The sequence below is a fragment of the Lissotriton helveticus genome, chromosome 1_2 (assembly GCF_964261635.1).
Source record: "Lissotriton helveticus chromosome 1_2, aLisHel1.1, whole genome shotgun sequence".
Lineage (NCBI taxonomy): Eukaryota > Metazoa > Chordata > Amphibia > Caudata > Salamandridae > Lissotriton > Lissotriton helveticus.
In genome coordinates, this window is record NC_136058.1 from 363475656 (window position 1) to 363498199 (window position 22544).

General features: G+C 45.4%; 1 protein-coding gene across 1 annotated transcript in view; it reads left to right on the top strand.

Annotated features, from left to right (window-relative positions):
- LOC144805681 (cathepsin K-like) overlaps window positions 1-22544 on the top strand; it is a 46686-nt gene that overhangs the window by 19803 nt on the left and 4339 nt on the right. The window contains exons 5-7 of the mRNA XM_078672193.1: window positions 3936-4118; window positions 14564-14723; window positions 18201-18300. Coding sequence (XP_078528319.1) covers window positions 3936-4118; window positions 14564-14723; window positions 18201-18300 — 443 coding nt within the window. The remainder of the gene's footprint in view (window positions 1-3935; window positions 4119-14563; window positions 14724-18200; window positions 18301-22544) is intronic.

Genomic DNA, 22544 nt, shown 5'->3' on the forward strand with positions numbered 1-22544 from the left:
TCCTAACCATTCACCTCAATGGGATTACCCTCTCCAAACACCTGAAGTCATTCTGGTGGATGGGAGGTTGTGAGGCAGGAATTGACTTTATCATGACCACCGTGTGACGGTGGGCATCACACTGGGGCTAAAACCTTAAATGCCACAATCCAGAGGCTTTCCCAAATCAGACGCGCGGCTCCTTGCCTGTCCCCAGAAGGTACCTAGGGGTCATTATTGACCAGGCCTAAGCTTTTGGAGGGCCCCACACCTCTACTCCAACATTTATTAATAGTTCTAAAGCAAGGCTGCCTTATTAATGACAAATTCAGCTAACATGGCTAATACCACTAGATACTACGAGAACCCATCCTATGTAGTGCCCCAGTATAGATTTCTGACCTCGGCCCAGTAAAACCTTTTGATAGGTCTTTATAGCTTGGAGCCTGTGCAGGTGCACTTAGGTAACAGGGTTACACCACTCCACAGCTCTTGTGGGTTTCTAGTGTGGGGTGTCATTTTTGACAGACCCCACCACCACGAGACAGGTTTTTTGTCTGGTGAAGGCCACTCCCACAGACTGTGACTGGATTAGAACAATGCTTCCTGCTGTTACTCTGTTTTCTTCAGGAAGTACCATTACCCAACTGAAGAACACTTAGCTGAAAACACACACGAACAGACTCAAATTCAACACATAACTTGTGGTGCAATGTTGACTGCACAGTTTTGTTTTTTGAGATCTATAACAAGTTGCAGAATACATCTTTTGGTAAGATACAAAATACTATCAATAATACACAGAGGCAAAGAGAATAAGAGAGCAATAAAAAAGCACTAGGAGAGAGGGTGCATTGTCCAATTCAGAATACAAATCCTAGTTACCTAGTGTTGGCCTCCCACCTCCTGCAGATCATTTAATAATTTAGGGGCTGATTACGATGTGTTAGGAGACCACTGCGAGCATCAGTTGGAGCCATTCCTACCGCATCATAATCAACCCGTCGGATTCCTTTCGAACCAACCCATTAGGATGGAGTCGGTTGGTAAGGAATCCAACCGGTCATTTTGACTGGCTTCCGACAGGCTAGGAGAAACCCAAGGGTTCCAGTGAGATTACAATGTCAGATTCCGACAGCCTTTCTGTGCCGCCCTTTCCGACACAGGAAGTCTGTCAGAAGTCAACTTTGGGGGACCCTTTGGGCCCCCATGGGTGTAAGGCCTCCAGTCGAAGGCCAAGGAGGCACCTACAGTGCCCCCCTGTTGATCACTGCACCCCATGGCAGGCACCTTCAGGTGCCAGCCACGATGTGCAGGGATGAACTGCACCTCTTCTCTTTACAATGAGAGCATGTATTCCGGTCAAGATGGATGCTCCCATTGTAATGAATATGAGTGTGACCGAACAGTGTGTTTTGAGAGCTGGAGTCTTTGGTTGCTTTCATCAATTTAAATTGGGCCATCCCAGCAGTGATGATGGGCTACGGTCTAGAAAAAGAATTTAAGTTCATCCATCAGGCAACAGCAGTCAGATATGCATAAAAATGTGCAGTTCTGGAAGTAGGAATGTGCAAAATTCATATGAAATTTCAAGAAAAATTAAGCGAAATTAAGTGAAACACAAATTTGCCATTTTGTGCTATATTTTGGCACTGTATGTATCCTTGTGTCTAAGTTGAACTCGATTCTGCACTTTGCGTTAAAAGCATAGCACAAAAAACACATCTGGATAAAACGTTCTGCCTAATCACATTGATCTGGTGCTCCTTCAATAGGAATTTTAACTGCAATTACGGCAAGTTGCATAATTGCATAATCTCGAAGTATTTCATTTGAAAAGCGTAATGAAAAATGCTGGAAATTTTGTGAATTTCAATGCAAATTGAATTTTTTTCCGCTTAGTTGGCAGAAACAATATTCGATAAAGAGACTGCAATTTGTTTATCGTTGGCAATGGACAACAGGGTGAAGCCGAAACTACAAATAAACTCTGCCACAGTTATAACATAGATACTGAAGAGAGTGGGGCTGAGTGAAGATCCCTGTGGTACCCACAGAGCAAAGATCTGGATTGTTAACAGATAGATGACAAGACTATGGATTGGGTCAATCAATCAATCAATCATGCCATTTGTATAGCGCACTACTCACCCGGGAGGGTTTCAAGGCACTTGGGGGGAGGGGTATGCTACTGCTCGAACAGCCAGGTCTTGAGTTGTTTCCTGAAGGCAAGATGGTCCTGGGTCAGCCGAAGGTGGATGGGGAGAGAGTTCCAAGTCTTGGCAGCCAGGTAAGAGAAGGATCTTCCTCCGGCGGTGGCTCTTCGGGTGCGATCTTTCAGCTAAGAATATAGTCAGTCCAGAGCTTTATCCTCCATGCCTCAATCGAGAAGCCTCTGACGGAGGATGTTTTAAGAGACAGTGTCATAGGCAGCATGCAGGTCAAGAAGAACCAACGTTGCACTGGCGCCTTTCTCCAGAAGCTTCCAGATGATGTTGTCAATGAAAGTGAGGCAACGTCAGTGCTGTAGAGCAAGCTGAAGCCAGCCTGGTGGTTGGCCAGAAGGTGACTGGATTCAGTAAAACCTGAAAGCTGAGCATTTACCTCTTCTTCCAGAAACTTTGGTGGAAGAGGACCAAACCAGGGTGAGGATTAGCCCACACTGCAGGTTATCAATAGGCTTCTTCAGGGGTGGAATGATTAATGCCTCTTTCCAGGCTCAAGGAGAAGTAGCAGGAGACAGAGAATTATAACACAAGGAAAAATGTTGTGGAGTTAAGAGCCAGACTGAAGGCCAAACATGGGTGGCCACTGGATTTTTTTCAGGGGGCCCATAATTTTAACTTCAATAGCGGCACTGACGTTTCGGCATGCAGTGAGGTCATCTCAATACTGACAGCACGATCTTTAATTTTTGTTTTAAAGGGCAAGTGAAAAATCCAGGGGGAGGGGGCCCCATTTCCCCCTCTTTGGATACCCATGCAGACCAAGGAGGACAGAGGTCATCTGGAGAACGAAATCTTGTAGTGGGAATGGGAGTTTGTAAAGAATACAAACTCATCCAGCATAACTGAGAACAGAGGAGGCCCTGGAAAGGATAGAGGTCATTGAATTGACAAAGGCTGATGGTAGACTCCAGCTTTTCATTTAAGCAGGTTTCTTGATGGGGTCTACAGCCATCCTCCAGTACAAAGAAAATGTTTGTTTACAGAGAGGAATGTGATCAAAGGCATCGATAAACCTGTTATTAAAATGATGCTCCATCTCATCAATAGTGTTGGGCCAGTGGTGGGATTTATATGAACAGTAGTCAGGTGGAGGATCAGTAATGCAGGGATTGGCTCAAAATCAGTGGAAACCTGTGAAGTTTCACACTGGAGGTCCACATGCCGGGCCTGCAACTTGTGAAGGCTAGAAAATAGCGAAGTGACAGCGGCCAGAATCAATCATTAGAGTACCAACCACTGTGTTTCCAGGAGATAGATGAGGTCCCTCCCTCCACTAAGCTTGGGAGGTTCTACTGTTGAACTAATGTACAGAGCCATCCCAGACTGCTCTACTGAAGAAGTCACCTGTGCATCAAGGGATTGATGAAGCAAGTGCAGAGGTTGAAGAGTGAAATGTGCTGCAGCAGATCCTGAAAATTCTACAGAAGATATAATGCTAAGGCTTTCTTTACAAGTACCCTATTGTCTTACAACTAATGGGCAAACATCTGCTCGCCTGGTGTTGCAAAAGCAAAAGGCATGGAGATTACTGCTCTAGGGCAGTTGCCGTGAGCAATAACTTCTGCACTCAAGAAATTCCCCATTAAATGTTGGCAGGACAAACCTATTGAAACTTAAAGGCATTAAAAAGTCTGGTAATTACTGGCACATGCAACTTTTGGTGGAGGAAGCACAAAATGTGTTTCTTTGACCCTCCGGGTCCTAATTGTGTGTTTTCTGCACCCATAGGTTGGAGCCCTTGAATCTCGCCATTGCATAAAGACCGGGGAACTGTTCGAGATGAGCGAACAAGAGCTTGTCGACTGCGATGACTCCGATGGCGGCTGCTGCGGCGGGTTTCCATACTCCGCCTTTATGTACATTTCCCAGCATGGCATAATGCCCTCAAATAAATACAAATACAAAGGACATGTAAGTACTTTGTGGTTTATATCAATTCGACCATATAATTGCATTAAAATCATCTGTCATCAAAGTTCACATCTGTAAAATGATTTGTGCATTGTATTCACTCTGTCACTTGATGAAGTTAGAAAAGATGTCTCCTTTTGTGACAAGAATACCCTTGGTGTTTTTATGTTGCTTCTAATGCTGTTCTTTCCCTTAAATGTATTCATTTGTAGATTTTATTGGAAGATTTCTGCTCAATATTTCCCCTTCAGAGTCCATTGAAAACCCCATAAACAGAATATGAAATCATCTGCTGCGATAAAAGAAATTAAAAAAACAGCCAATAAACACATTTGCAAAAAAAAGTAATCCAAAAGATACACAGGATATTGAGCAAAAAAGAATTTTTTTATCCCCAAAATGACCCAAGCTACCTATGATTTTGCATTTCACATTGATCTGATAGTCTGATAGTTGCCAAAATGACTGCCAGTAAAATACATTGTTTAATTACCTTTTCTGGCCCATATCCTTGAGACCATTTCTGATTAACATGTAATGTTAAAGCCTCGGTAGACCTGTGTAGATTTTTTTTAACTCTGTTTTAACTCTGTTTCATGGTATTACATGGGAAAGAAAGAGCGAGAGCACGTGACCAAAGACTCACTAAAGAAGTATTGTATGTTGTTCTACAATAAGTTTGATTAGTATAAAATGTATTTGGACCTTATATACCCTGTACGCACACTGTCTAAACACATGCACTATCAGTGCAGAAAGCATACAAAAATGAAAGCAAAACATTTCATAAACACCCGGAAAACACTGTGTCTGTTTGTTTTAATGGTGCGAAAATGCGTAACCACTGATAACCACTGTTTTGTAAACGTATTGAAAGCACTGAGAAAACCCTACCAGAATTTACCAAAAATAGAAACTGAAAACAGGAAAGCCTACATATAAGCAATATCTGAAAGAGACTGTAGTTATACATTCCCTACCATTAGAATTACCCCCAGGCCTCAGGCTGAATCCGGAGAATTTTTTCGTAGCAGTACCCCTGCATGTCGGTAGGTGGTGTCAGTCAACTCTGCGTCCGTCATTGGGTCACCGGGATGACATAGCAGTGTCTACTTAGATGCCGCCCCTGCACGCTGACGTCAGTTCTTTCTTTGCAACGCCAGGTAGCTCAGATCTGGAGAGAGCGTGCCCCTTAGTCACTTTTTGACTTTTGTCGACATAATTTTTGAGTCTTTGACTCCTGGTTGCACGAAGGGTGTCCCATCGTTGGACTGGCTTCAAGCCTTGTGACTCCTGTCCCAAATTTATGTACATCAAGGATCCTCACCTTGTGTGCCTGTGGTGCCTGGAGCGCAACCACTACCTAAAGTTGTGCTCTGACTGCCGGGACATGAATCCAAAGTCTTGGTGGGAGCGGTCCTGAAAGCTCTTGGAGGACCAGCAGTCCGCTACATGCCAGTTGAGGTCCCGGTCGAGCGGAAGGTTGCACGACAGTTAGCGGAGCCACCATCATTCGTCATCGAACTCTTTGTACTCATCGGGTAAGTTGAAGCACAAGAAGAAGGCGAAGAAGCATCGTCGCTCATCGCCTTCTTCCTGTTCATCGGCTGACGCGATGCGGGACCCGGAGTATCATCACTCTCTAGCTCCGTCTTCGGAGCCTGCTTCTGGGACGGCTCCGCGCTTCCCTTGCTTTCCTGGAGCTGCAGCGTCCCCTACCCAGCTTTGAGCCTTTTACGAAGCCCTACATAGCATTTTTGGGGTATCCAAACTCTGCAGGTGTGCCTATGGGCCCCACAAACTTTGCTTGGGGCCCTGGGACTTCGATGGCAGTAGCTTTGGCTCCAGCACCAGAGGGTCCCCGGGGATCCAGGCCTGGATCCAGATTGGCACCGCTCAACCTGACAGTACCTTCCCCGGCGCCAATCCCAGTGATGACGCCCCCAATGCTGGTTGCGTCCCCAACCGGCGTCAAACCCAGCCTCATCCCCAACTTGGACATGGTACTGGAGGGTACTTTTGTACCCCTGTTCATCCCTGGCGTTCCCTCTTTAGCTGACCAGCTTGAGGAGTAGGACTGGCAAGAGGAACTGGGTGATGCCAGTGGTTTGGATACCTCCCCAGACCATGGCACGCTCTCCCCCCCACCGAGGCTAAGCAGTAGGGAGCTTCTTACTCAGTGGTGTTGCATGGGGCGGCTGAGTCCTTGGGCCTCGAGCTTCCTTTGGTGGCAGTGAGGACTAACCTCCTGACAGAGGTGCTTCAGCCGGCAGCGGCCTCTTCAGAACCCCTGTTGCCTTTCAATGAAGCCCTCACAGACATCCTTCTGGGCATTTTATCCAAGCCCAGCACAGGGGCTCCTGTGGACAGGATGATTGCCCGATGCCACCAACCGGCCATGGGCGACCTACTTTTCCTCTACCAAAACCTAACCCCGAGAGCTTTGTGGTCCAATCCTCGTCCTCAAGGGTGCATTCCCTACTGCTCCCCCAGATATGGAATCCAAGCAGCTGGACCACTTTGGGAAGAAGTTGTATTCTCCTACCTGCTTAGGATTGTGGTCAGTGAACACAGCATGCCTCATAGGCTGTTCTACCTATACGGTGTGGAATGCTGTTGCGCAAGTGCTGCCACAGTGCCCAGAGGAGGCCTGGGCTGTGCTCACCCGCGCAGTTGATGTGGGTCAAGACGCAGCAGATCACCAACAAGTGTGGGCAGAACGATTTCCACATGGGTAGCCCTGAGGCACTACACCTGGTTGAGGATGTTTGGTTTTCCGGGGATGTCCAATCCACCCTTTTGAAGACGCCCTTTGATGGCCTTTGCCTATTTGTTGACAAGGCAGACTCAGTGCTCAAGCGCTTCAAGGATTCTAGAGCTACGGCCTCAGAGCAACCTCTCACCCCATGCAGTCTGCCTTTTGCCCCTTTTGTGGCTATGGAAGGGGTACCCAAACACATTCCACCCAATCGAGCCACAGGGCCACACAAGCTACCCAGTCTATGCGTGGCCGAGGACATGTGACCCAAAGACGCGGGTCTGGGGGCTAGGAAGCAGGCCAGTACACCCATACCCCCCCCTGCAGCCCCTCCAAACCTTTCTAGTACAACATTTCAGGGACACCAGATGGCAGTGGGGGGCAGGATTCACCATGGAAAAACATTATGTCGCACAGGTGGGATTTGCAGATAGTCTGGAGGCTCTGCTCGATCCCCTTCGAGACTAACCCTCTATGTCACCAGCACTCCATCGAAAGTCAGCAGATCACTTGGCTCTTCTCCGCCTGGAAGTATTGGCTCTCTTGGACAAGGGAGCTAGCAAACAGGTTCACGTGCTAGAAGTAAGTCGTAGTTGCTATTCCCACTACTTTCTGGTACCCAAGAAGGACAAAAGCCTGCGTCCTATCTTAGACGTCAGGGCCCTCAACCGCTTCCTCTGCAAGGAGAAGTTCAAGTGCTCACATTGGCTCATTTCGTCTCTGCCCTCGTCCTGGACACTGGATGGTAGCACTGGGCCACAGGTGTTACCTACGTTTCACAGTGGGCCACAAGCATTTTCAATTTACCATGTTCCCCTTTGGCCTTACCAGTGCCCCTCAGGTGTTTACAAAAGAGGTGGCTGTGGCTGCAGCTCATCTGTACAGATCATGAGATCCAGTGTTCCCCTATCTCGATGACCGGCGGTTGTAGGCCTTCACTGGGGTTTACTATCAACGTGCCTGATTCCCTCTCAGAAGCCCCTTATCATCAGAGCAGTTCTGGATACAGCGCAGTTTCAGGCTTATCCTTCCAGGCAGCAAGTCCCGGATATTCGGGCTATGATACCGGTATTTCAGCCTCTATCCCAGATTTTGGTGAGAATGACCCTGTGGCTGTAGGGCCTCATGGCCTCCTGCATCCTGCTGGTGGATCATGTCAGTTGACACATGCAGGCTCTGCAGTGGGACCTGAACTTCCAATTGGTGCAGCATCAGGGGAATATTTGCGATGGCATCCGTATCTCAGAGAGAACTGCATGTCAGTTGCAGTGGTGGCTCACGAACCAGGATTGGGTCAACAGCAGATCCCTCTCTCGTCCCCAACCAGAGTTCGCAGTGGTGACAGATGTGTCACTCCTGGGATGGGGTGGCCACATGGGAGAGGCAGAGATCAGGGGTCTCTGGTCTCTGGTCTCTGGTGGAGTCCAGGCTCCACATCAACCTTCTGGCAGTTGACAGCTTTCGACCTTCCTCCCGAAGTCTGTAATGGTATATGGGCAGCCAGGCATCCCAACCCTAAAATGGTATATGCCTGTTGATGGAACACATTTGTGGCATAGTGCACAGCTGAGGCTGAGGATCCCCTTTCTGCCCCTTTTTCAGAGATTATCCTCTTCATTCTATCTTTGGTCCAGCAGGGTTCTGCTCTGGGCACCCTTAAAGGCTTTCTTTCGGCCAATTTGGCCTTTCTTCGCCTTCCTGATCAGCCTTTTCTTTTCCAGTCCCATAGGGAAAATATATTTCTTAAGGTCAATACTCATCTCTTTCCTCCTTCTCCTTTCAGAAATTCCCAATGGGACTTGAATATTGTCCTTACTTATCTTATGTGTGCTCCCTTTGAGCCATTACATAATTGTCCTCTTTGTGTTCTTGCTTTAAAGACTGCTTTCCTGCCTGAAGCAGAGTGAGTGAGTTTCAGGCTCTGTCCTCCAAGCCTCCTTTTCTTGCTATTCATCCGGACAAAGTGTTATTTCGCACCAGGCCCTTTTTTCTGTCCAAAGTGGTTACCTCTTTCCATATAGGTCAGACCATCACATTGCCCACCTTCTTCGGGCTGCAACACCCTTCCAAAGAGGAGAAGAGACTCCACCATCTGGACCCAAATATGCAGTGTCCTTCTACCTTGACCACACTAAAGATTTCTGGATGGACAATCAACTCTTCGTGGGTTATGCGGGCACCAAGAAAAGTCGGGCTGTGCACAAATGTACCATCTCTCATTGAGTTGTCCTATGCATCAAAATATGCTATTATTTGGCAAAAAAAGAACCTCCAGTAGGACTGCGTGCTCACTCTACCAGGGCAACTGGCACCACTACTGCTTTGGGACGTGGAGTTTGCTGATTGACACCTGCCAGGCAGCCACGTGGGCATCTCTGCACACGTTCACAAAACATTACTGCCTGGACAGCCAAGTCCGGAGAGAAAGGCCGTTCTGCTCTCCAGGACTTCCTGGTGGCAGACCCACCTCCGGGGTTGGCATTGCTAGGGTATCTATTCTAAATGTAAGGAATCTATAACTACCATCTCTTTTAGATGAACAAGTTACTTACCTTCGGTAACGATGTATCTGTAAGAGACAAATGTAGGTATAGATTCCTTTCCGCCCCATCCATCCTGCAAAATAACTTCTAGGGATAGGGACTCCCTTCTAGGGCCTTAGTTATGTGCACCAGTAGTCAGTGTCTTGCATGGCTCTGAGCTTCTGGCTTGGAAAGTCATGTCAGAACTCACGTCAGCATGCTGCGGCTGTCCAGGTAGTCACTGTTTCATAAAAGGGGGTGGTGATGGACAGAGCATCTGAATTAAGCAGAACACTCCTACCCAGTCAAAAGGTCAGGGCTTGATCCATCACCGTTTTTTAGCTCACTGCACCATCCCAGTTCAGAACCTGGCTACATGCAAAATAGTCTGTCCCTGGCCCGGTGCATCATGGGAACAGGGCAGACCAAACTACCAAGCCAATTCTTTACTGGAAAGGAAACAAGCTTCCGGGGACCGGTTTCTGGCATTACAGCCATCTTCGGCCCGGCTTGCTTGAATCCTGATGGTGCAGTGAGCAAGGGACTCATGTCTGAGCATACCCTTCCACTCCTATAGTGGCCAAAACGATTCATAAAAGGGGGTGGTGATGGAAAGAGCATCTGAATTAAGCAGAACACTCCTACCCAGTCAAAAGATCAGGGCTTGATCCATCACCGTTTTTTAGCTCACTGCACCATCCCAGTTCAGAACCTGGCTACATGCAAAATAGTCTGTCCCTGGCCCAGTGCATCATGGGAACAGGGCAGACCAAACTACCAAGCCAATTCTTTACTGGAAAGGAAACAAGCTTCCGGGGACCGGTTTCTGGCATTACAGCCGAATTCAGCCCGGCTTGCTTGAATCCTGATGGTGCAGTGAGCAAGGGACTCATGTCTGAGCATACCCTTCCACTCCTATAGTGGCCAAAACGATTCATAAAAGGGGGTGGTGATGGACAGAGCATCTGAATTAAGCAGAACACTCCTACCCAGTCAAAAGATCAGGGCTTGATCCATCACCGTTTTTTAGCTCACTGCACCATCCCAGTTCAGAACCTGGCTACATGCAAAATAGTCTGTCCCTGGCCCAGTGCATCATGGGAACAGGGCAGACCAAACTACCAAGCCAATTCTTTACTGGAAAGGAAACAAGCTTCCGGGGACCGGTTTCTGGCATTACAGCCGTCTTCGGCCCGGCTTGCTTGAATCCTGATGGTGCAGTGGCCTCCTACCAACACACAGTGGTACTGCTACAAAAAAATTCCACGGATCCAGTCTGATGCATGGGGTACTTCTAAATGTAAAGATAAGGAAAGGTAAAGGTAAGGAATCTATAACTATATATGTCTCTTACCGTTACATCGTCACCCAAGGTAAGTAACTTGTTCTTTGCAGGGTGTCCAGCTGATAACAAACTTGCTTAATTTGTAAACAATTAGGTCATTTCCAAAATGCTTGCAGGAATAATAAGAAATTTAAGAGAAAGAGATTAACCCTTGAACCCACAGGAACTGCGTAAAATACAATGAAAAAATGAAGGCGTTCCTTGTTTTTTTTGTATATTATCTAATAGGACAATCTACTCAATTGTGCAACTCTCATCCAACTTCACCACTCACTTTTGTTAAAAAAACACATCTATTAAACTTCTTTCTTCCCCCGTACAGAAGAGTAGAACTACAAAGGCACAAAGTCAAAATAAATCAATAATTCCAAGTGTACATACTATTAAATTTATTAAAAGGTTAAAAGTTTTTCTATAGAATTTGTTGCTTCAAGAGTGATCTTATAAATTTCACCAACAATAGCTGAATCCACCGAAATGCGTCAACAACACCCCTTGGTTTTTTACAAATATTTCTTTGTAATTACTAGTATCATTGTTTTTAATTTTGTTCATTGGCACTAGGCACTGTATTAAAAATGAAATGTTAATGCCAAAGAATTTGCAAGAGGATGAGATGTTGGTGAAATGTATAAGATCACTCTTGAAGCAACAAATTCTATAGAAAAACTTTTAACCTTTTAATAAATGAAATAGTATGTACTCTTGGAATTATTGATTTATTTTGACTTTATGCCTTTGTAGGTCTACTCTTCCATACGGGGGTAGAAAGAAGTTTAATAGATGTGTTTTTTTTTAACAAAAGTGAGTGGTGAAGTTGGATGATAGTTGCACAATTGAGTAGACTGTCCTAACATATAATATAAAAAAAACAAGGAACGCCTTCATTTTTTCACAGGAATAATAAGAAATCAGTAAGGGTTGGCAGTGTTGATGTGGAGGCTGATACAAGTTCAGGTTCTCTTAATATGGTGGTTCTATTACTGGACTGTGATGATGGTTCCAAGGTGGTCAAAGGTTTATTATGTTCGGCCATCATTGATAACATTTCCTTGCAGGTCAAAGCTGATTTGGGATTGCCTATAACCATCCTAAGAGACACTACCTTTTAAGAAAATAAGAGAGGGATATTCCTTTGTCTTAGTCGGATGTAAAACCCAAGGCATTTGCAGAAAAAGACATTGAGATGATTGGGTAATTTTTAACCAATGTACAATGTTTAGGCTATATGTAGCTGTGAAGGTAAAAAATCTGTATCTGGTACCTGGGCACAAGAACCAGTTAAGGGTGCAAGATGTGTCTGCTTGCCAGGTGGATTGTGTGGATGGTTCCATTAAGGATATTTTAGCTAAATGTTTAAGGACCAGGTTGGACTTCTAAGGGTGTGGGACACCATGTTATGTTGATGCCACATGCATAGCCAGTAGCACACAAGGTACAACCCATGCCTATGAATGTCAGGAAAGAATTGAAGGTCAGTTTACAAAATGTAGGCTTATAAGTGATCATTCAACCTAATGATTTGTCGCAGTGGGTGGAACCCATAGCCGTTGCATGGAAAAAGTCAGGAGATATCAGACTTTGTGCTGATTTATGCGTTCTGAACAAAAATATTATCATAGACTGGCGCCCACTGCCCAGAATTCATGAGTTGTTGGCAAACCTTGGGGGAGGGGAAAGCAAGTATTTTTTCCTGATCGATTTGAAGTCAGCATATCACGAAGTGTCATTGACGGCTGAATCTCAGAGTTTGACGATGTTTGCGACCCCCTTTGGTGCCTATAATTTTCTGAGGCTCCCATTTGGTTTGGCCTCAGCAGCCAGTGTGTTCCCTAAACTTATGGACACATTGTTTCAGGGCACCAGGGGGTACAAGCATATTTGGATAACATCCAGATATATGCAGAGACCTTGAAGGAGCATAATGTGATATATATTGAGAGAAGTACTACCTATATTAAAGGCACAGGAAATGACCGTCAGGGCAGACAGATGCAAGTTTGCAGTGAAAGAGTTGGTATACTTAGGACACACAGTGTTGGATGCTGGCATAAAACCCAAGTTTTCTGTTAAAGCAATTAGCAATGCTAAGGCCCCCATGGATAAGGATACCTTCATTCTTTTCATGGGTTGGAAGAGTACTATGCCAGGTATGTGCCTAATGATGCTCAAATGGTGGAACCATTACGTACCTTACTCAGGAAGAGTCAGGTTAAAATGCTGTTTGATAAATGTTCTGAATGTTTACTATCAGATTAACATTGGAGAACATTACAGACTCCATTGAACCCAGCCCAGTTTCCAAACACAAAATGGGAAAAGGTTGATTTGGACTTGCTCAGTATTGCTGTCAGATATGATATATTTAACTCTGGATGTTGGTTATTTCTCGAAGTGGATGTATTATAAGTCTGTGGAAACACCAGATAGGGATGCAAACATTGAATTCCTGAGTAAGATATTTTTAACTGAAGAAGCGCCCAAACTCATAGTCACAGACAATGACACACATTTCATGTTAGAAAAGATGTGTAAATTCATGAGCTCACAGGATATAAAACTCTTTAAAGTTGCATTATACTCACCCACTCTGAATGGTCTAGTGAGGCGTGGTAATAACGTAATGAATGAGGGTATACAGACTGCCATTGCTTCTCGATTGGATGTAAGGGAGTTCATTGAACAGAAGATGTGGAATTATAATACATCACCACACTCCACCTCAGGGGTTAATCCATTGGAGCTATTAAGGGAAGGGGATGTGCACACGTCTTTATTTCCATATTTGGTGAGTGAGTTGAAACTGTGCCCAGAATTGGGAAGCCTAGTACTGAAAATATATCTTCTAAGATTGCCCTATAGCAAATTGCTACGAAAGATAATTTCCACAAGAAGTGTTGCCTTGGCGGCAGGGACGTGTCAGTCAGTGAGTGGGTTTTAATTAAGAAACCCCTCAAGGTAAGGAAAGTGGAATCAACATTTTCCATGCCAGTGCAAGTCAGGAAAGTCAGCACAGGGGCAGCGTTTGTGGTGGATAAAGATTGGTGGAACAAAAGACAACTTGTGAAGGATAGGACATAGCAGGCTAACATCATGCAACGGAAGAAGTGTTGCTTGCATGTACAAGATTGGGCGCACTGATTGCAGTCTGATGTGGAGGGTAAGATGGTGTCAGGTGGTGTGGATGGGCATGTCAGTTAGGTGGTTATTTCATGTTCAGGTGCTAAAGGGGTTGACCCCAGTCTTGATAATATTGCAAATGCAAATGGTTTGCGGGTCAGAAAAGTTCCTAGAAAAATAGATAATTTCATTAGATATTAAATATTACATCTGTATGGTTTATGTGGTTTGATTTAAGTTTAATACTTTTAATATCCCTGTCTTATTTCCAAGGGGGGAAGGTGATGTAATGTGATGTTGTATTGAACATGCTTCTCGCGCACATCTTGTGTGCTGTTCTGTGTAATTGTTATGCTTTAACTTAGGCTACGGGGTTCGAATAGCAAGTGTCCGCGGGACGCTTCATGTCGTGGGTGATGGAGATCAGTAATTAAACTTATCAAGAAAAGCGATATTCTTTGTATGTTCCTTACCTCACTCACTGCCTCGCTCCCTGTAAACTTTGCCCTTTGGAATTTTACATTCAAATCTCTTCATTCAGTGAATATTTGTTTAGCAGTGTTTTTTAGAATAATTTTAAGCACAATGCAAAAGTTGTCGGAAAGTAGCAGTCTAGTATTAAATGTAGGTTCTACATGATAATGTCATCGAGATCATGTTGTCAGAGTCAGTCTGTGTGATCCTCTATATCTCCTTTCAGGGTGGAGACTGTCGCTTGAAACCCTCGAAGATTGTCCCAATGAACATGTCCAAGTTCTATATGCTGACCGGTGAAGACAACATGGCCGCCGCTGTGGGTTATGATGGACCTATCACCGTGGGCTTCGGTGTGACGGACACCTTCTTCTTCTACAGTGAAGGTAATGGCAAGTTCGTTCCACACCGCAGCAATCTTTGAATGTCCCCTTCACTCACAGAGGATACATGCCAATAGGAAGGTACCACCAAGAGTTAAAAAAAAACCCTACCCATCATCGCCAAAAAGGTACAGTGCAAGCTATTATGCAAAGGGTGCTTAAAGTAAATTTGCACTCATAAATCCTTTTATTCTAGTCGAATATTAATGACCCCATGCTTGAATATTCTTGGTAAGCCGTAAAGGTTTGTGAATGCCCACAATCATGTATTTTGGTGGTCATGCATAAACGTCCCTTTCACAGTACGCAGGAGTGCCACAGAAGGCTGGTTTCACCCTGATTAGTCGTGTGTAGTTGGGACCCAGTGGCACACCTTTGCCTTAGCACCTGCCGGTGGTTAGACCATTGTCAAGCATTCCACCCATCACCTTTCATGTGTTTGATGCACAGAATTACTGATCACTGTAAGTGGCAAGGGCATGCCCAGACTTGCAAAACAATGAGCATGGTACACTCCTTTTTTGTAGATTCATATGTAACGCTGATGTCAAGCCACTTTCCCATTGCATTCACTTAGGGCCATATGTATCAAGTCATTTTTGAATCGCAAAGGCCGAAATTCGCAGAATTTCGGCCTTTGCGAATCGCAAAGGGCCTTTTTGCATGTTTTGGTATGTATGTAATATCCGCAAAATGAGGAATAGCAAATATTTGCGATTCTTCATTTTGCCATAGCATTTAAGGAATCACAATTTTGCGATTCCTTAAATGCTATGTATGTACCATTTTTGGGTTGCGAATTATGGTTAAGAATTCGCAAATTAACACCAACTTGTAGTTGATGGTAACTTGCGAATTCTTCAAAAAATGCACAATGTGACATTTTTGAATGTGGCATGTGATGCACACACATGCTCATAGGGCATGTTTGTGCGCCATATGCACACACATGTACATTTCAGGGGTGCAGCAGGGTGTCTTTGAGACACCCCTGCACCCTTGAAATAATTCTCAAAATGCCCATAGGAATGCATTGGAAATTATTGGAAATTCGCAAATGAGGAAGATTAAGGAATCGCTAAAATATAGCGATTTTCTTCATACATACCATTTTGCAATTCCTAAATAGCGATTCCTTAAAAATCACTGTTTAGGAATCGCAAAATAGTTTGTTGATACATATGGCCCTTAACCGCATGCGTGCGGCATGATTTCCGCCCGTACGCTGGGTTTTGCGGATTTGCATGTTACGTGACGAGCTGGGCTCGTCATGAGCGTGCGAGGAGGCTACCTCATGACGAGCCCAGCTCGTCATGAGCGTCGAAGGGGTTAATGTGCTGCAACCTCAACATCTATGTGGCCCAAGATGCGTCAGACCTACATGTTTGATCTCAATCTTGCATTTCTTGCTTCTAGGAAAGTTAGGACTGAATGAAGAACATTTGGTTACTGTTTTAATGTAATGTAATTTGTACTTGTAAAGCGCACTAATACCCCAACTGGGGTGTCCTGGTGCTGTAACGCATACCGCTGTGGAACTCTTCCTGGTTTTTCCCTGTGAAATGTCCACCCCTGGGCATCCCCAAGGTGAAGCCAGGCATCCCAGCGCTGTTGGGGCCGTTGTGGAGATTAAGCAAGCTATTACCCAGAGTTGCAGAGTGGAACCCATGATTAGAATAGGCACCAAGGCGAGAATTATCAGGTCCGAGGAAATTGAGCCCAAGACCCGCCGAGGCGGCAATTGAACCCTGCTCCCAGGACAGACCTCTGCATCAGGGTCTGCCGTTCTAACCATTGAGCCACACTTCTCCACAATCCGAGAGGATGGATGTTACTAGTGGTGGTGGGTGTAGCCTTGAGCAGCAACGTCCTAATGCTTTTGTTTGATAAGCATTTCTTCTCTTCCAGTATCATCTATTTGCACTCTTGAGTTGTTTATTGACGAAAAACTCTCTTTGGATGCCCACATCTTGGAAGTGTTTCCATCCTAATGGATTTTTCTGGTAGAACTCTGGTCATTGCAACCCGGATTCGCTCACAAATTAATTATGAAAATGTTCTTTTAGTTGGCTTTTCAAACACTTGGTGTCTTTCAAGCACCCTAAAATGCTGAGGTTTGCCTTCTTGGTGGAGCCCACACATTTGATCCCATTACTCCTCTGTCATGGTCCTTGCATTCGCTCCCAGTGAATGCAGCGTGCATTGTTTCGAATGACATGCGCATTTAGCACCACTCTTTCTGTGGTAAGGGCCCCTTGTCCTCAGCCAAGTGACTTCCTCACAGCACTCAGAACTTGACAATAGCCACTCGGCGGATCAGCAGACCCCGAACTTTGAAGTCAATGAGGAGGGGCTTATCTGTCGGGACTTTTTGTCATCTCCCTGCTTCTCTCCAAATGAGGATGAACCTATTTACTTTCATGACTTCTTTGAAAACCCTTCTCTTCTCATCTTGCAAATACTTGAGGAGGCCTTCTCGCCCATCCTCCTCCCATTGTGTAGTGGAGTTGGGCTAAAAGACCCTTTGGGAAGGTTGTGCCCGCTGTAAGAATTTCTGTAACATAAAAGCAGTGTTTCCCGTGTTTTTTCACAAGCATGAAATTCACCACTGCGAATCCAAGTGTGGCATGCACAATATCTAAATATTTTAAACATATGTCCTGTTTCACATATGGTGGTTCAATATTCAGTATGCGGAATCCTCCTCCTGGGGTTGGAAGTAGGCATCCTAGGAAAGGGATGTTTTTAAATATCAGAAACACTCCAAAGGTTTCCAGTTTTAGAGTTTTCACAAATTTATTTCCAACCCACTGCCTCTCTGGAAACGGTTGAGAACTTACTTCTGTCAGGGGCAGATGTAAATGCATTTCCAGGAATGTAATGGAATGCGTTTATTAGACTCAACGTTCCACAAATTTAGATTTAAAAAGAAGAATCAGCAAGTCAATTAACAACCCAGAATATTTCCAGAACTATTCCGAGGCACAGATGAGATGGAATAGAGACTCAGAAGTCCATTCCAAAGTTGAGGACCAAGTGGGAAAATATGCTGCCCACCAAACCTTGAGATTTGAACATCTGGAATAGAAATCATTAGCCGAGAGTTAGAACAGAGCATCAGACTGAACTGAGTGTCATTGACGACAGCGAGCAGACACACACGGGATCTTGAAGACGGTTCTCTGCTTTGCCAGAGACCAGTGCAGACAGATCCATGCCTGTGCATCATGGTCCAGTTCCCTTTGCCTACACACTGTCTGAACAGAAAAGTTGTACATTCTTAGCTATTGAATCAAGAATAATCCCATTAGATTTGTGACTTTATTTGTTGACCCTGTGAGTTTATGGATCTATATAATGCTATTTAAAAGAAAGGTGTGCCTTTAGCTCTTGCTAGTTCTGCTTGTTGACCTTGGTTGTGCCTAGCTAACATGGATGCTCATCTAAAAGCTCACTTTCCTGACTTATATCACCATACAGGAATTTATGATGAAGAAGATTGTCCAGATGCCAATCACGCCATCATAATTGTGGGATACGGAGAAGAAGATCATGAAGGCTACTGGATCATTAAGAACAGGTGGGTGTATTTCCCACTTTTCCTCCTGCCTTTGTATGGCATGCTGGTGATTGAGTGTGTGTATGTTGTGTTGGTGGTGTCTCGGACAACCTCTTGGCTACATGAGATCATAGTATGTACCCGCTCTTGGTTCTCATAGGTTGATGTTGGCAGAGGGACGTCGGCTGAGCATCAACAATCATCTAGCTCCTGTTTGTGTCCTTTATTATCCACTATCAAGACTAAGCATTAATTATACCTGTAATAATGACTATATGTTGAAGGTAATTTCAACTGTACAGGGATGTGAAACCACAACGCTACACTTTCTTTAGCTAGTGTTTTTTTCTAAACATGAAGATCTATGTTCTATTTTTTACCTCAGGGCAAGTTTTTTCAATCAAAAATTAATCTATTTACAGGTTTCTGTGGCCAGTTCTCTTTTCAGTCCCTCCTACTCTAACCAGTTATTTCCTTTGCACACTTCAAATCAATATTTTCTTTAATTCTATATTTTGCTTTGTGTTTATTCTCTTTCTTCACATGGACTCTTTCCATTCGCAGCTCGTTTCTTCACTCCCTAATTCTTGATTTTTTGTAAACAAAAACAATTATCAGCTTAGCCACTGGCATCCAATCTTACTGTGTTAGCATGTTCATCAAAATGCTGGGCTTCCTTTGAGTTTCTATATGGTCACTCCGCACATAGGGGCCCATTATGATCGCGGACGGACTTGAGTCCATCCGCGACCATAGAGGAGGAGGGAACCTCCGCATGGCCTGCGGAGTTCCCTCCTGAACCTATTAGGATGTGACCGCCACCCTGGCGGTCACATCCTCTATTTTTACCATTGCGGCGGGTGCGGCTTCAAGCTGCACCCGCCGCGATGGTAAAAATGCATACTTTGCATTTGTATGCAGAAAGCAGCAGGCACCGTGCGGTGCCTGTCGATTTCTTCATACAAATGCAGGGGGGTACCATAGGTACCCCCCTTGTGCACTCCCCACCCTCCCTTCACACAGGGGTACCGCAACGGGCCCCCACAGTGAAGTTCCACATGCTTTTCCCGCCACGGAAAAGCATGTTTTAAAGCACATCCTAATATGGCTGGTGGTGTCTGAGAGACACCGCCACCATATTAGAGCTTTTCTGCCGCGGTTGTAAGCCAACCGCGGCAGAAAAGCTGCGGATGGAAACCAGGACCCACCAGCCATCCTAATGTGGCGGTGGGTCTTTGGTGGGTTCGTTGCCGTTTTCCTGCATCCTCCGGGCCAGCGGTGGCCTCCCCCGGCCCGGAGGATGCGGGAAAACCGCGATCCTAATCTACCCCATAGTCTGTGAGAACCATGTTTACAGGTTATTTATATAATTTTATTTGTATTTGGCGTGCATTTCATCCATATTTTTAAATTCAAGCCATGTTGCATAGCAGTTCGTGCTTGTTTTTTGATGCATTTCCCTATCGCTAGAGCAGGGTGCCGAGGAAAGCAAAGGAGGCAGCTAAGTGAAATGAAGTGATTACTGCAGGATATCATTTTAAGGTTGTCCACTCATGATTGGTTGAGGGTGCTAATGTGTGGGCCTATTTGCATATGTCCCTGTGTGTTTGTCAGTGACTGTGTGCATGTGTGTGTGTTTCAGTGTCTATTTGCAGTTACAAGACTTCTGTGTGTATTGGCAGTATGTTGTGTGTGTGTTCATGAGAAACAGAGAGAGTGACAGACAGAGACAAACAGTGTGGGGATGATGATTTGTGTGATCCGCTGACCATGCAGTGGCCTCCTCTAGAAGTCATCTGATCTCTGATGGCCAATGGCATCTAAATAATCCATTGTGGAAACCATCTATTACATGTAGGTGCCAATCACCTAAGAAGTGCTTGGCATCCTTGGCCTAGTGTGGCATTCTTAGAATGATGATACCCATGCCGGCATAGTGCTGGCTGTTCTCTTACATGAAGGTGCCAATCACCTAAGAAGTGCTTGGCATTCTTGGCCTATTGTGGCATTCTTAGAATGATGATAACCATTACATTTCTGGAGCCGATGTCTCACAATATGACTGACGCTGGCCAATGGCCATTTTTAGACTATGGATTGTAAAAGGACATTTGATTGCCTTTTTGAATTTGTGCGTTCCATTCCCTTAGTGTAACTACATTTTGTTTTGGCTTTCATCTTTTGTACTTTTTCTTATTAAATTATGTTTTTTGGTTTGGTCTTTCTCCTTTCTGACATAAAGTAAGTAGATATGGCATTGCTTCACACCCTTTCTCTGCCATGCATTTCCTTTGTTCCTTTTTTTCAATGTTGTCTTTCTCTATTACTTTTACGTTTTCACCCTCAGTTCCACCTAGTTTGGCATACACTCAGTCAATCAATCAATCAATCAGGGTTTGTAAAGCATGGGTACTTACCAGTGAGGGCTCAAGACGCTGAGAGGAGAGGGAAGGGAGGCTGCTGATCTGTCTGGACGCTAGGGTTCACTCAAAGAGCCAGGCCTTGAGGTCCTTCCTGAATTGGGATGTATGACATTACAACGCATGCTTTTACCACGCATGCCTTTACAACGCGGTTTTTACAATGCATGCCTTTTGCAACGCATAGTGCTTAGGGGTGCTGGATAGTGAATGTTTAATTTACTATTCCAACTCCAGTCCCCATGGATAGTAGGGAAGGTGTTGGATAGTAAATTAAGTCTATTCCCTATCCTAGAGCGCCCCCCAGTACAATGCGTTGTAATGGTTTGCGTTGTAAAAGTTGCGTCGTAAAGGCACTGCATGGTAAAAGTTGCGTTGTAAAGGATGTTTCCCCCTGAATTAGGTCAGCTATGGGAATTACCTGAAGTGGAGATGCAGAGTGTTCTAGGTCTTGGTGGCGAGGTAGGAGAAGGATCTTTCTCCAGTTCTGGTCTTGCGGACCTGTGGGATGGTGAACAGAGCCAGTTGGGCGGAGCAGCAGTATCTGGTGGATATGTGGAATGAGAGGCGGTGTTTCAGATATGCTGGTCCTGCATTGTGGAGGGCTTTGTAGATATGTGGGGAAAGCTTGAAAGTTTTTGTTGAGTGGAAGCCGGTGGAGTTATTGAAGGTGTTTAGTGATGTGGCTGCGGCGGGGGATGTTGAGGACCAGTCTGGCTGCAGCGTTTTGAATGTTCTTTCGTTTCTGGGTGACATGTGTTACTGTTGTACAGTCTGCTGCTGATGAGTGCTTGGATGACCGTATTGCTGGATTCTGTGGGGATCCATCTGAAGGTCTTGAGAAACAAGTGAAACAAGTAGAAGCATGATGAGAAGACAGCACTGATCTGGTGGTTCATTGTGATTGAGGAATCTAGTATGATGCTGAGTTATTGTGCGTGGTCTGTGGGGGGATCCTAGTCAGCGGGCCACCAGGAGTCATCCCACGCTGAGGGGGTAGGTCCCAGGATGAGGACTAACGTCTTTGAGGTAACTGTCCAGGTGGCAATAGCCTTTATCTCGCTGTGGAAGTTCATTCTGGTGACTGTGGGTTGGTTGGTGAGGTGTGGTGGGGCATTCTGCAGCTGTTCTGTGTGGGTTCTGAGAGGAACTGTGGTAGTCTGATTCACTGTACTCTACTATTGAGGAAGGAGTGGATCCAGTCCAGGGCCTTGTTGCGGATGCCGGCGCTGTGGAGACTTGTGATAAGGGTGCGGTGGGAGACGGTGTCAAAGGAGGCCGAGGGGTCCAGAAGGGTCGGGGCTGCTGTTTCTCCCTGGTCGAGTAGGGAGATGATGTCGTCGGTGACAGCCAGTAGAGTGCTAGATTGGGAGATGTACAGGACATAGTTGGCTTTGATAAACTCAGAGAGTTGGCCGTTGATGACCTTCTTGATGAACTTGTCTGGAAGGGGAGCAAGGAGATGGGTCTGTAGTTCTTGCGGCTTGTCGCATCAGGAGAAGGCATCATCAGCAAGGGGTTGATCTTGTTGTGCTTCCAGTTATCGGGGAAGGTGTCAGTCTCAATGGAGCAGTTGATGGTATAGCGTAGCTCGGGCGATGGAGGTGGTGGCTCTATGGAAGATGTGGTACGGGCATGGGTCTGAGTCACTTCCAGAGTGGATGCTCTCCATGGTATTGAGTGTGCTGTGCAATCTGTAGTGAGTGGGGTCCAGTTGGGTAGTATCTATTGGCGTGAATAGTCGTTGGTTCATGCAGGGAGTGGTGGGAGCGTCTTGGGTGTCGAAGCCGTCGTGATCTGCCTGATTTTATGGTGGAAGAAAGTACAGAGTTGTTGCAGAGGTCT